Consider the following 13,015-nt stretch of genomic DNA (forward strand, 5'->3'; position numbering starts at 1 on the left):
CCCCGGACGCCCAGGGCGCAGGGGACCCGAGCGGCCTCCGCCCTCGCCCGACCACCAGGGCTGCCGGACCGGACGGCCTCGGCGACCCCACCCCCGGGTCACGCCCGGAAGGCCCTGGCCCCCGCGTCCGGCCTCGCCATCCGCCGGCGGCCCCGGGGACTCGGCGGCCCCGCCCCCGGGACCGCGCCCCGCCCTCCCTCGGGCCGCTCGCAGCCGGACGGGGCGGGGGCCTGGGGTCCGCAGCTCCGCGGCGCGGCCTCGGGCGCTCTGTACCTGGGCGTGCGCACCCGCAGCCTCGGGCGCTCTGTACCTGGGCGTGCGCACCCGCAGCCTCGGGCGCGCGGGCGGGAGCCGGCAGACCCCGGGCCGGGCTGGCGGGAGTGCATCCCTGACCCCCGCGCCGGCGAGGTGGGGGCGCGGCGTCGGGGCGCAGGGCGGGCTGGGGGCGGGGAGACCCGAGACCGGACGCACGGAGCCGCGACGCGCCCGCGGAGGAGGGGCGCCCCCGCTGCCCCCGCCCGGGCCCTCTCTGCTGGGGCGGGGTCCCCGGCCCCCGTGGGGCGGCTGCCGGGCGGGCGGGGGCGCGGCGGGGCGGGGAGGGCAGGCTCCGCCCGGGGGAGGGGCGCGCGCCGCCCAATGGGGAGCCGCGCGGGGGGCGGGGCCTGGCGGCGCCGCTTAAAGAAACTTGTTGCGGCCGCGGAGCCGGGACGGAGCGGCGGGGCGCGGGCGCGGGGCGCGGCGACCTCGGGCGGGGAGCGGGGGGCGCCAGCCCGGGCGGGCCCCGGGGCGCGGCCCCGATGCTGGACACGAGCGAGGCGCGCGCGCGGCCGCCCGGCAGCCCGTCGGGCACCGGCAGCTCCATGTCGCACGCGGAGGACTCGGACTCGGACGCGCCGCCGTCGCCCGCCGGCTCCGAGGGCGCGGGGGGCGCGGGGGGCGCGGGCGGCGGCAGGGCCGAGGCGGCCGAGGCGGCGGACGAGCGCTTCCCCGCCTGCATCCGCGACGCCGTGTCGCAGGTGCTCAAGGGCTACGACTGGAGCCTGGTGCCCATGCCCGTGCGCGGCGGCGGCGGCGCGCTCAAGGCCAAGCCGCACGTCAAGCGGCCCATGAACGCCTTCATGGTGTGGGCGCAGGCGGCGCGCCGCAAGCTGGCGGACCAGTACCCGCACCTGCACAACGCCGAGCTCAGCAAGACGCTGGGCAAGCTGTGGCGGTGAGCCGGGCCCGAGCGGGGGCGCGCGGCGGGGAGCCCCGGGGTGGCGGGCGCGGGTGCCGGGGTCCGGACCTGCCGAGGGCAGCGCGGGGAGCCCCGTGCCAGGACCGCAGGCAGCCCGCCTCGCGGGGACCCAGGGCCCGGCGCCCCTCCCCGCCAGAAGGGCCCTCCACCCGCAGGCACCCCCACTCCTTGGGAAGGGCCGGGCTCCTGGACTCCCCACGCAGATGGGGGCGGCAGGTGGAGGGCTGTGCAGCTGCTTGCTGGCACGGGGCCCCACAGCCTCTCCTCGCCTGCCATCTCTGTGCTCCCCCCACCAGGAGGAGGGAGAGGGGTGTCCCACGAGGGTCCCCTCTGGTGTGGTGAATCTGGTCATTTTGCTTCCTCTGTGGAGGTAGTAAGTAGGGCCTGGGCGGTGACTAAGTCACTGCTCCCGAGAGCAGTCCCCGTGTCTTCTCGGGTTAAAATGGATGCCAGGGTTTGGGGTGCTGGTTCCTGGCTTCCCGCTGGTAAACCGGCACCCAGAGGTTGTGTGGTGGTTGTTTTGCTGTTGTGCCCAGGCCTGGGGGGGGGGGGGCGGTAGGGGCAGCCCTGGGAGAGTCAGTGGGTCCACTGCGAGGATGACCACTTCTACAACTGTTTCGGCAAGTCTGGGGGTGAAGGCACGGCAGCCCCCAGAGGCCTGCCAGAGGGCTGGCACCCCTTCCCGGGAAGTCTCACTTTGGTGCTGCTCCCACCCCCACACCCCTTAGAAAGCCCCAAAGGGAGGGAACGAAGCAGAGGGAAGTAGGAGGAGGAAGATGAGAGGGGGATGTTTGAGACAGGCTGCGGGAGGCTGGGCAGGGCACGCGGCCGGGTGCCCGGTGGCCTGCGAGTCTCTGACAGCGTGTGCCGGGCACCCCGAGGCCCTGCCCCGGCCCTGACCGCTGGGTCTGGCCCCGCAGCCTGCTGAGTGAGCAGGAGAAGCGGCCTTTCGTGGAGGAGGCGGAGCGGCTGCGGGTGCAGCACAAGAAGGACCATCCAGACTACAAGTACCAGCCGCGCCGCAGGAAGGGCGTGAAGGCAGGCCACGGTGACGTGGACCCGGGCGCCGAGCTGGGCCCCCACCCCGGCAGCAACGGACCACACCACCCTGGCGACCACACAGGTGGGCACGGGCTGCGAGCCCCCCAGGCAGGGGCACTCGGGCTGCGGCTGAGGTGGGTGACAGCTGTGAGCAGCGGGGGATCGTCCCCAGGGCTGAGGCCAGTCCGGAGCCCATGAGAGAAGCAAACCTTCTCGGTGCCCGGAGAAGCCCCAGGGCCCCCACTCCTGGTGTGCAGAAGGTGTCAACCGCATCGGGGGGTTTGGGGTTTGTCCCCATCCTGGCGTGGGGTGTTTTCTGAGCGTGAGTCCATCCCACACAGCCGTCCCAGCTTCAAAATCGGACCACCCGGGGAGGGGGTAGGTCCCGGCCGGCCAGCGCTGCAGCCTCCGGCTCGTCGGCAGAAGCCGAGAGCCCCGTTTTGCTCAGCCGCGCCCCGGGGGACAGGTTCCGTGGAGATGAGCCGCCGAGAACTCAGGGCTCATAACGTCGGCTCCGGCCGGCCGCCCTTCTCCCGCACCCTGGGCCTCCGTGGAGGGGCCTTGTGTGCCCAAGCCTTCCACAGAGCGGCGCTTGGCAGGGTTTTCCCGGGCAAGATGTGAGGTCCGGGTCTGGCTCTGCTGGAATTTCTGGGAAATGTGAAGAAACAAAAAGCCCTTGACCCTACCTGCGGCCGTTGGTGTCCTCCGCGCACACAGAGGGGTCATTCAGCCCGGGCCTGCTCTCTCCGCAGGGCAGACCCACGGGCCGCCCACCCCGCCCACCACCCCCAAGACGGACGCGCAGCCCGGCGCCAAGCAGGAGCCGAAGCCCGGGGGTCGCCGTCTGCTGGACAGCGGGCGCCAGAACATCGACTTCAGCAATGTGGACATCTCGGAGCTGAGCAGCGAGGTCATGGGGAACATGGATGCCTTCGACGTGCACGAGTTCGACCAGTACCTGCCACTCGGCGGCCACGTGGCCCTCCCCGCCGAGCCGGGCCAGGCGGCCGGCGGCCCCTACGGCAGCGCCTCCTACCCCCACCCTGGGGCGGCCCCCAGCTGGGCCCCCAAAGGCCCCGGCTCAGCCTCGCCTTCGCCCCCCGCGGCAGGCCCCTCACGACCCCACATCAAGACGGAGCAGCTGAGCCCTGGTCACTACAGCGAGCGGCCGCACGGCTCGCCCGGCTCCTACAGCGCCCAGGCCTGCGTGGCCACGGCTGCCCCCGCCACGGCCACCGGCTCGTTCGCCGGCTCGCAGTGCGACTACACCGAGCTGCAGGCCTCCAACTACTACAGCCCGTACCCTGGCTACCCGTCCGGCCTCTACCAGTACCCCTACTTCCACTCGTCCCGCCGGCCCTACGCCGCACCCCTGCTCAACAGCCTGGCCGTGCCGCCCGTGCACAGCCCCCCCAGTAACTGGGACCCGCCCGTGTACACCACCCTCACCCGGCCCTGAGGCACGAGGGATGGACGGACGCGCGGGGGGCCTCGCTCGACGGAGGGAGACGTGGGAGCACCACGGCCTGGCGGGGAGCGGGGGCCTGCACCGCTCCGGGTGCCTGCGGAGCCAAGTGATGCTCGGGTGCTTGTCAGCAGATGTCCCCTGCCCCAGGCCGCCCGGCGTCCGTCAGCAGACGGTCCTCTGTCGTCCTTTCTCTCTCCCTCTGCGACGACGGGTGATGCCGGCACGAAGGGCGACCGTTTGTTGGCTCTTCTGGGAGGACCCACGGACGCCAGAGCCTTGGCTTTGCCCCTGGGTGAATGCAAAGCAGCAGCCTCAGCACAAAGAACAAAAGGGGGGAGAGGCGTGAGTTCTCTCGGCCACTGCGTCTGGAGGGCCGGGCTGCCCTCGGCGCCAAGAACTCTCTGGGGCCAGTGGGCGACGGCCCCGCGACGACGGCGGGTTGTCTGCAGGCTCGGCGGGCATCCAGCCACACGGGCGTCTCCGGGGACCGGCCGCGGCTCCGAGGAGATCCTTGTCTCCAGCTCTCGCAAGCAAGGTTTGGCCGAGAGTAACCCTTCCATTTTTATTACTGTTATTGTTATTGAAGCTTAAAAGTGTTTGATTTCTTCCAAAAGCTGTTAAAAATGTATTTATGTTCTGTATTATTTTGTCTTTAATTAACAAAATAATTTGTGCAAAGAGTAGAGTTTAAAACAGAGTGAAAGCTGGGGAGGCTTAGCATGAAGGGCAGGTGGGATTTGGGCCCCTGGCCCCCGAGCAGAGCCGAGTCGGCCCCAGGAGGCCCCGGACAGGGCGGCTCAGGCCGCGCTCGGTGGCCGCGGAGGCCGCGGGGGGAGGCGGCTTTGCTGCTGGCGGGGACCCCGCCCTCGGCTCCGGGTCGGCTGGCACTTGGGAGGCAGGGGTGTCGCCGAGCCCGCGGCCGTGCCAAGCAGTAGGAGGTCGGAATTTCCTGGGAAGGACGGGGCGGCTGCACAGACACACTGATGCTGGCTGAGGAACCAGGCGGCCACGACCAAGCTGTGAAACTAAGACTTTCTCCACTAAACGTTTTCAGATTCTTAGCTGTCAAATAACACCAGATTTACCTATGGTTTCGGCCGCGCGCCGAATGTATGATAACTGCTACTTCATGGAAGCTTGTGCCTTTAAAACTTTGTAAATTTAAATACGTTTGAGAAGTTGCTTCTTTTTACTTTTTCTACTTGTTCCTACCTTTTTCTAAGGGTTTTTTTTTGGGGGGGGCATATTTTTTCTGGGGGTGGGGGCAGGGAACTGCAACAAATTCACTTTTATGCAATCTATTTTTCTGTGTCGTTTGGAAAGACTTTAGCCGTCACTTACCTGCTGTGTTTCACTATTTTCTGACCAGGCAACACTAACTTTTGTACAGATCGATTTGATAAAATTAAAAAAAAAAAATGCTTCGTCTCTGCAGGCCGCGTCTTGTGTGTTGCTTGCCGGGAGACCTGGTGAGGGCGGGATTCACACGAGGTCTTGCAGGGCCCCCCGGTTTAACCGGCGGGTGAAGGGCTGGCCGCGCGTCCCCGGGGGCCGAGGGGCCGGGCGCTGCGTCGGAATTTAACCCTGAACGTTCCTGCCTCGGGAGCCTCTGGGAAGCGGGGCGATGCGCCTTCCCTGTCGGGGGGCTTCTTTAACAGGCACGGCGGGGTCCCGAAGGACCGGCCTGGGGCCGTCTCCCCCAGAGCTGGCTTCTGGGTGGCGCGGGGCGGCTGGCGGCATCTTTCGGGCCCCGGCCCAGAGCCCGGCTGGGAGCTGGACGAAAGCCGCCTCCGGGAACCGCGCAGGATTGTCTGGAGGCGGGAAGTGTTTCTAGGGAGAGAGCGGTTTCGGGACTGAGTGGGCAAGAGCGGCACGGGCGTCTGGCCAGGGGCTCCCGGGCCTCGGGGTCGCAGCTGTGGCAGGGTGGCTGGGGAGGGCCACCCCTCGTCCCCTCGCCCGGCCGGACCCCTCAGGGCCCCGTCCTCGCCCCCTGGGAAGCCACGTCCAGGAGGAGCCACGGCAGGCCAGGGGTGCCCAGCCCCCAAGCGAGGCCGAGAGGCGTGGGACGGCCGGGCTGCCCTGCTCCAGCCAGGGGCGCCTCAGAGCTCGCGCACTGAACCCCAAGCCAAGCAGCACCCTGGCAGCTGGCTGCTGACAGAGCCACACGGCTGCCCCTGCGCAGTGGCCCTGCCCAGACCCCCGAGGGGCCCCAGGCCTGGGAGGCCCTGCCCCAGCCCTGGACTTGGCCTTTGCCTGAGCCTTAACCCCTAGGGTGCCGGGGCCTCAGGCCTGAGCATTAATCCCCGGAGTGCTGGGCCAGCCTGAGCCTTAACCCCCGGGGTGCCAGGCTGGTGTGTCTCACTCCAGGCCCCTGCCGCTCTCAACACTGGCTGCCCTGACTGGCCGTGGTTTGTAAAGCACTGAGGTCTGGACCTCGGGTGCATCTGGCCTGGGGTTTCCTACATCTGAGTTTCTGGAAGCTTCGGAGGAAGGAAGGGTGGCTTCCACCCCCTGGCGAGTCCCCGCCGCTGCCTGGGGGAGGGCACCAAGGCCCCTCCCCATCCTCACCTCGTCCCTGTGCTGCGTCCCCCTCCCCACCTGGACCTCCCCCCACCCCGTCCTTCTCCCTGGCCCCCCAACCAGCCTCCAGGAGGAAACAGCTCGGCCGCTGGGCCAACGTCCCCTCCCCAGCCCATGCCTCAGTTTCCCCTGCTGTGAGAGCAGAGGTCTGGCCCAGCCCTGTGCCCGTGCTGACCCTGGGCATGGAGGACGGGTGCCCGGCAGAGGCGGGGCCAAGAGCAGGGGTGCTGCTCTCTTCCCCAAAGGGCCCCGGGGCGGGGGCTCAGGGCAGCAGCAGGCACTCCCAGGGCCGCCGGCACTGATGGCCTTGCCGGGCCCTGCCAGGCCAAGACGTGCCAGCGCCCTCCGAGCTCCAGGGCGCAGGTGGTGCCGGGCGGAGCCCCCGAAACCTCAGGGCCTGCCCAGAGGCCCCCACGTCCCGAGCCTCGGGAGGAGCCGGCAGGTCTGGGGCCCTGGGATCCCCTCTCCCGACGCCGCAGTCCTCAGCACCCGTCTCGCCCAGGCACCCGCACTTTGCCCAAGCTCCTCCCGCGTCCCGATCTTCCGAAAGCCGCCCTCGGCCCATCCCAGGACAGACACGTGGGAAAAGTTCCCCATTTTTCATGTCCTCCCCCGACACGGAGACCCTGTGGCCTCGGCCGAACAGAGCGCCTCCTTCAGAGGGGAAGGGGAAGCGGCTCTCGTGATCCATCCCGATTCCTCGGAGGTGGAAAAGCCCCTTCCCGCCCGGCACAGTTGTCTTCCTGGGACGACACCAGCTTTCATGAGCGCGTTCCCGTTCTCCAGGGACTTGGCGGCTGGCAGGGCCTCCGGGCAGCCTCAGGACCCTTCGGGCTGGATTTAAGGGTGCGGCACCCACGATGGGGTCCTGGTGGCCTCTGGACCCCGTCTCGCTGCCCCATCTCTGACCTGACGCCCCATCTCCAGCTGCCCAGGCCGAGGCTCTCCATCGGCCCGACCCCTGGCTGCTCTGTGCCGCCCATGGCATTGGGTCTGGGGCCATGTTCCCGGGAGTAATGCAGCGGCCACCGGACTCGGGACACTCGCCACCTCAGGCCCACGGGGTCACTTCCGCCTGCGTGAAAGCCTGTGCTCACCGGGCCCAAGTTTTGGGCCACAGAACCGGTGGTGCCAAATCTCACCCCAGATGAGGGCGGTGAGGCTGCCCACTGGGCACCGGGCAGAAAGGGGGAAAAGGGGCCCTGGCCTGGAGGCCACCCCCAAACCCCAGCTCGCCATGGACACTTCTCCAGCTGGCAGCACTGACCTCCCCTGGGGTGGGATGGAGGCATGGGCCGGCGAGAGGAGACGGAGCCCCAGGCTTCCCATCACCCTCTGCTTTTCCCTGCGGGGACCAGAAGCCCCGACACCCCCATCTCCTCACCGCTGCCCCCAGGTCCCCCAACCCCACTGTCCCCTGGGTGGGAGGGGTGTCCTGGGGCCGAGCGGCGTGGGCCTGAGGCCTGGCACTTGGTGTGCAGCTCTAGCCCTGGCCCCGGCTGCGAGGGAATGTTCCACGTCTCTCCTGTGAGCTGGGAGTGACCCCCGCCCTGGGGAATTGGGGGACCCCTTGGGATCCGAGCTGCCCAAGTCCGAGAGCTCGGTGTTCCTTTCTACTCACCTCCAAAATGAGACACTTTGCTGGCAACAGTGTAAGTAAAAGTGGGACAGGGTAGAGAACCCGTGCCCCAAGGCTGGGGCTGGGGTCCCCAGGCCCCTCTTCGTCCTCCCGCCCTGGCCCAGCTGCCAACTTGGCCTCCGTGGCCTCCTGTGTCCAGAACCTCTGGCTACTTTGGGGGTGCCTCACAGCAGGAGGGGCAGCTCTGCACGTGGCAGCCAGTTGGCACCTCTCGTGCCTCGGTTTCCCCCATGACGGGGACGGCCAGTCTCGCTGACCTGGCCTGGGACTGACCGGCCCAGTGGGGGTGGCCACAGCATCGACACGTGACGGTGCCCCCCCGGCCCTGACTTCCCCGTCCTCCTCCCACCTCCCCCACATCTCACCCCAGGACCCGGGGCTCCTGCCCTCCCGTCCCCTGGGGCACCAGGGTCAGCCTGGGTGGGCCTGCTGGGTCCAGGGTCACCAGGGAGGAGCTCTGCCGGGGGGCCCGGGAAGGTGCGGACGCTCTCCGAGGCCCTGCCACACCTGCAGGGCAGCCGTCCAGGCCCCTCGTGCTGCCCAGGGCCAGGGCACAGCTGGTCGCCCAGCCTGGGGGGCTCTCAAGGGTTAAGGGGCGCGCGGCCGGCGGGCGCAGGGCCAAGGGCGGCGGGGAAGGCGCTGCATTTTAATGAATCATTTTTGCCGGGGAGTTCTTTGTCTCTCTTTATCCGGTGCACAATAAAAGAATTAATTGGACAGAAAATGGCAGGGCAGGGACTGGCGATCATTAGGGGCTCGCGGCGGCTCCGGAATGATAATGGGGGTGCTTTGTGCCGGCCAGCCTGATGCCCCCCAAACTGGCTCATGGATTTCTGTGTCGCTGTCTAGACGCGGACGGGGCCCGGGTGGGCTGCTTGGCCCCCAGAAGCTGCGGCCCAGCTCCTCTCAGCGCCTCTGGGGCTGCAGTGGAGGTGCCCCTGGGGAGGACGCCCCTCCCTGCGAGAGGCAGAGCTGGGGGGAGGTGGGAGCAGAGGACCCTGCAGGCTGCGGGCCGGGCATCCCCAGGGGCAGCTGCTCTCAGGGCTCCTTGGACATGAGAAGGGAAAAGGTGCCACCCGCAGACCCCCACGCAGAGAGCTGGCCCGTGGGCGCCCCTCGCCCCCTATGTCACTCCCAGGTGAACCCCCACTGCCCACACGCACTCACCCCACGCTCAGGAGGGCGCACGGCGCTGTTTGCACCCCCAAACTGGAAAGCACCCACACGTGCTCCAGGGTGAGTGCAGGGGTCTCTGCTCAGCCACGAGAAGGGCTGGGACGCGGGCATGAGCCCCCAGCATGGGAGGATGCTCGGGGCCGGCAAGATGCCCGCGGCTGGGGGTGCCCCGTGGAGCTGGGGGCGCAGGAGGCTCTGGGGCCCTCATGCTCTCCACCTGACCGGTGCCCCGGGTGTGCAGCTTGTGAAAATCCGGCACGCGCCACACTCATGACACGTGCATGTCCACCGGGAGGTCTTTTAGGGCAGAGCAGTGGGAATAAGGTTTTAGGCCCACAATCAAAGGCAGTGCAGTTTCTCTCCGAATCCGGGGTTCAGTGTCCCCAAGTCCTCAGGCCCCAGGAGGAAAGGAAGGGCCTGCGGCAGGTGAGAGGCCGCAATGATGGCCTTGGGCTCCTCCTCGAGGGGCCTCGGAGCACCTTTCCTCAGCGGGGGGCCGGGGAGGAAGGCAGGGGGCAAAGTCGCTGTCCCGGCGGGAAGGAGGTGCTGTTCAAGGAAAAACTCCCAAAGGCCAAGCAGCTGCTGCCCAGGGTCTCAGAAAGGCTCCCAGCAAGGCGACCCTGAGCACCCCGGAATCTGGGCTGAGGGCGCAAATGACGAGGCACACCCCAGAGTGGGAGTGGGGGAAAAGGGGCAAGGAGTTGTTTCGGCCACAGCACGACAGACGCCGTTTTCGGGGGCGCCGGCCCATCCCTGCTAGGCCCCCATCTGCCTGAGCCACTGTCGGGGCCGGGGCTGCTCCCCAACCCTCTGGACAGGCGAGGGGACGGTGTCCTAAAGCTGCAGGCTGGGCCCTGGGCACAGGGAGGAGGGGAAAGGCCTCGCGGCCCCCTCGGGAGCTGACCCTGGGGGCACCGGGGGCTCTGCATTTGTGTCCAGGAGCGGGGACCCCGCGGGTGGCCCAAGCAGGAGCTGCCGGCTGGAGATGTCCTTTCCCCGAACAGCAGCGGCTCCGGCCCAGGCGAGGGTGGTCCCGGGCCGTCCCCTGCGCAGTCAGGGCCGGTGTCACCCTGGGCTGCAGGCGCATGTGGCTTCGGGGCTTCCGGGCACTGTCGCCGGGAGGCCTCAGTCTGCCGGGGGTGGGCAGCTGCTCCCCGCTGGCCGGAGGGCCCCCCGCCTGCAGAGCTCGGTTTCCTGTTAAAGGGAGACAAACCGCATTTCAACTGCAGCCCTCGGGGTGTGAGATTTTGGGGTGGGGGCTCCCCTCGGCAGAGGCACCATCCCTGTTCCTTCCGTGGCCAGTGGGAGGTGGCTGATGAGGACCCAGCAAGGGGGTGCCCAGGGCCGCACCCACACATTGGAAACAGCCAGAACGAGGCTCCTTGGCGTGAAGCCCCCGGGGTCCCAGGCGGATCCTGTTTTCTTTGGAGTCCGTGAAGCTCCAGCCTGCAAAGCGACCCCACCCCGGCCTCGGCTCCCGGCGGCCACGGCTGACCCGGCCGGCTCTGGTTTCGGGGGTATGGAGGGATGGACGGGGCCAGGAGCAGCTCGCTCAGGGGCCTCTCAGACTCGGTTTTCTCCGACTGGGAAATGGGCGCGGAGGTGCCGCCTGGTGGGAAGGTGAAACGGAGCAGGCTCGGCGGGACGCTGCTCGGCGGTCCCTCGGGAATCACGCGTGGGAGCTGCAACTGCACGAAGGCACCGGAAGAGCCGAGCGCAGGGGCTCGTGCGGGCGTCTGTGCACTGTGGTCATCGCGGAGGAGGGACGTGTGCACACACTTCCACACGGAGGGACCCCACGACGTCGTGAAATAAGTCAGACGCCCAAGGGTGGCCCCGAGAGGAGCTCGCTGATACGAAATGTCCAGAATCTGCAAATTTGCAGCAACAGAAAGTCGGTTAGAGTCGGCCAGGGGCTGGGGACAGGGAAGGGGGAGTCATTGCTTGGTGGCGACCGAGTGCTGCCAATCTTCCGTATTCTGAGGGGAAAGGGCCTCGGGGGGGGGGCCGGAGGGGTGAGCGGGGCAGGCGGGCTGTCCCTGGGGTGTGACGGGCAATGCCACGGGGAGCCTCAGAGCCCAGGGGCACGACCTCGTGCTGGGGCCCTCGTCCCAAGCTGCCCACCTCTCCGCGTTGCTGGACGGCTGGAGGGGAGAAGCAGGTAGCGCTGGGCACAGGGTGTGGAGAGGCCGAGGCCGCCGGGGCCCAGGAGGGGGTGAGGCAGGGAGAGCTTGTCTACAGCCCCTGGGAGGACAGGTTAGGGGTCAGCTCACACAGGACAAAAGCCCCCAGACAAAACCAGGGAAGCGTGTGCCCGATGGCCCAGCCAGCCCTGCCGGGCACACTCGGAGACCCCGGACCCTCCCACAGGCCCTTGGGGTATGCATGGAGACCCCAGACCCTCCTGTCCCCTGGGGGTACACACACAAAGACCCCAGACCCTCCTGCAGGCCCTCGGGATTCTGGAGTGAGCTTGGAGGGGGCTGCCAGGGGTCTCATGGGGGGGTGCTCTGGGCCCTCTGGGCAGGGGCAGCCACGGTTTGTGCGTCAACATCCAGCACAGACTGGGGAACAAGCAAGGGGCTGAGTGAGGGCCCCCAGCCCCCTGACGCCGACACCGTCATGCAGATGGAGTCATGGGTTCTGCAGCAGAGGCCTGGGGAGGAGGGTCAGGGGGTGTGGGGGGCCACGGGCCGGGCTGCGGGCAGTGGGGGGGGCGGTGGCACAAGGGAGGCGGTGGGTAGAGCAGGACCCTGGCCCAGGGGCACCCTCACTGGGACCCCAGCAGAGAGAGAACAGGGACCCCAGCCAGCCCCAGGCCCGGGACAAGTGCCTGGGCCTTTGCACGTCCCGTGGGTGGGTGGGAGCAGGAGTGGGGTGGTCCGGCTGCTCCGGCCTGTGGGGGCTTTGCCGGGGCTCCCTCGCGGGGCCACTCCCCGCCTCGGCCCCACCAGGCCTGGACCCCCGAGCCCTCAGCACCCACCAGGCCCCTGGGAAGGGAAGAAGGGAGAGAGGGGGGCTGAGGCCAGAGGCACCCCCTCTCCAGACAGCTGAGGGAGAAGGAGCAGACGCCCCCCAGCGTTCGCTCATTCAGCAAGCGCGTGTGCTGGGGCCGGGGACCCGCAGGAGACGCGTGGAGGGGTGTCTCTAGAGTCATCTAGTCCATCTTTGTCAGCTGTCTCGGAGCTGGGGAGCAGCGGGGGGCCTGGGCCGCGCATGCCCCTGCTTTATCAGGGTCACCGGACTTGGGGGCAGGGCTTGGCTGGCCAGGCTCTGCTCTGCCCTGGTGCAGACCCCACGTTTGGGCTGAATGACCCCTGCCCGGGTCTCTCGGTGGCCTTGACCCTGTGCTGGCTCCGCCTGGTGCCCCAGCTCCCACTCCCAACCCTTCAAGCCCCAGACGGGGAGCAGGAGCCCCTGGAGCCCCCAGCCCGACGCGCTTCGTCCGTGTGGAAGCTGCAAGCAGCAAAACTGGTCTTTCAAACTGCAGGGGGTAAATTCGGGGGGGTCTGAGCCTGCTCCACAAAATCAAAACCGTATTTTCTCTCCTGGAGCTTCCCCGCGTGTCCTAACCCAGACTCGGAAAACTGATTTGGACAGATTCCTTTTCCACTGAGGGGGATTTGATTTTCCCCGAAACGCTAGCAGGAAAACCTACTGGAAGCCGCCTGGGGAGTGCGCAGGGTGGGGGTGCAGGGGCACGGCCACGACCCCACAGCCCCACGGCCCCCGGCCCACTGTCTGCGCTCAGCAGTGTGGTGGGCCCTGAGGGGCGGGGGGCCGCTGCTGGTGCCCCCAGGGCCACCCTCCTCGCAGCCAGTAAATGTGGGGTGAGCGTATCTCTTCGTGTCTCCACACATTGGGGGTGGCCGGG

At 68.4% G+C, this 13,015-nt stretch overlaps 2 protein-coding genes across 2 annotated transcripts; one reads left to right on the top strand and one right to left on the bottom strand.

Annotated features, from left to right (window-relative positions):
* The first annotated feature begins 771 nt into the window (after nucleotides 1-771).
* SOX8 (SRY-box transcription factor 8) lies at nucleotides 772-5,180 on the top strand. The gene is made up of 3 exons (XM_037814477.1): nucleotides 772-1,213; nucleotides 2,158-2,360; nucleotides 3,031-5,180. Exons 1-3 carry the CDS (start codon nucleotides 798-800, stop codon nucleotides 3,735-3,737), a joined length of 1,326 nt encoding a protein of 441 aa, XP_037670405.1. The 5' UTR covers nucleotides 772-797; the 3' UTR covers nucleotides 3,738-5,180.
* A 2,211-nt stretch (nucleotides 5,181-7,391) lies between these two features.
* LOC119517207 (collagen alpha-5(IV) chain-like) lies at nucleotides 7,392-12,298 on the bottom strand. The gene is made up of 9 exons (XM_037813773.1): nucleotides 12,177-12,298; nucleotides 11,989-12,131; nucleotides 11,279-11,385; nucleotides 10,637-11,057; nucleotides 9,770-10,335; nucleotides 9,133-9,318; nucleotides 8,331-8,501; nucleotides 7,711-7,876; nucleotides 7,392-7,495 (listed from the first exon to the last, which is right to left on the bottom strand). Exons 1-9 carry the CDS (start codon nucleotides 12,296-12,298, stop codon nucleotides 7,392-7,394), a joined length of 1,986 nt encoding a protein of 661 aa, XP_037669701.1.
* Between the last annotated feature and the right edge of the window lie 717 nt (nucleotides 12,299-13,015).

Source organism: Choloepus didactylus, chromosome 21 (genome assembly GCF_015220235.1).
Source record: "Choloepus didactylus isolate mChoDid1 chromosome 21, mChoDid1.pri, whole genome shotgun sequence".
Taxonomy (NCBI): domain Eukaryota; kingdom Metazoa; phylum Chordata; class Mammalia; order Pilosa; family Megalonychidae; genus Choloepus; species Choloepus didactylus.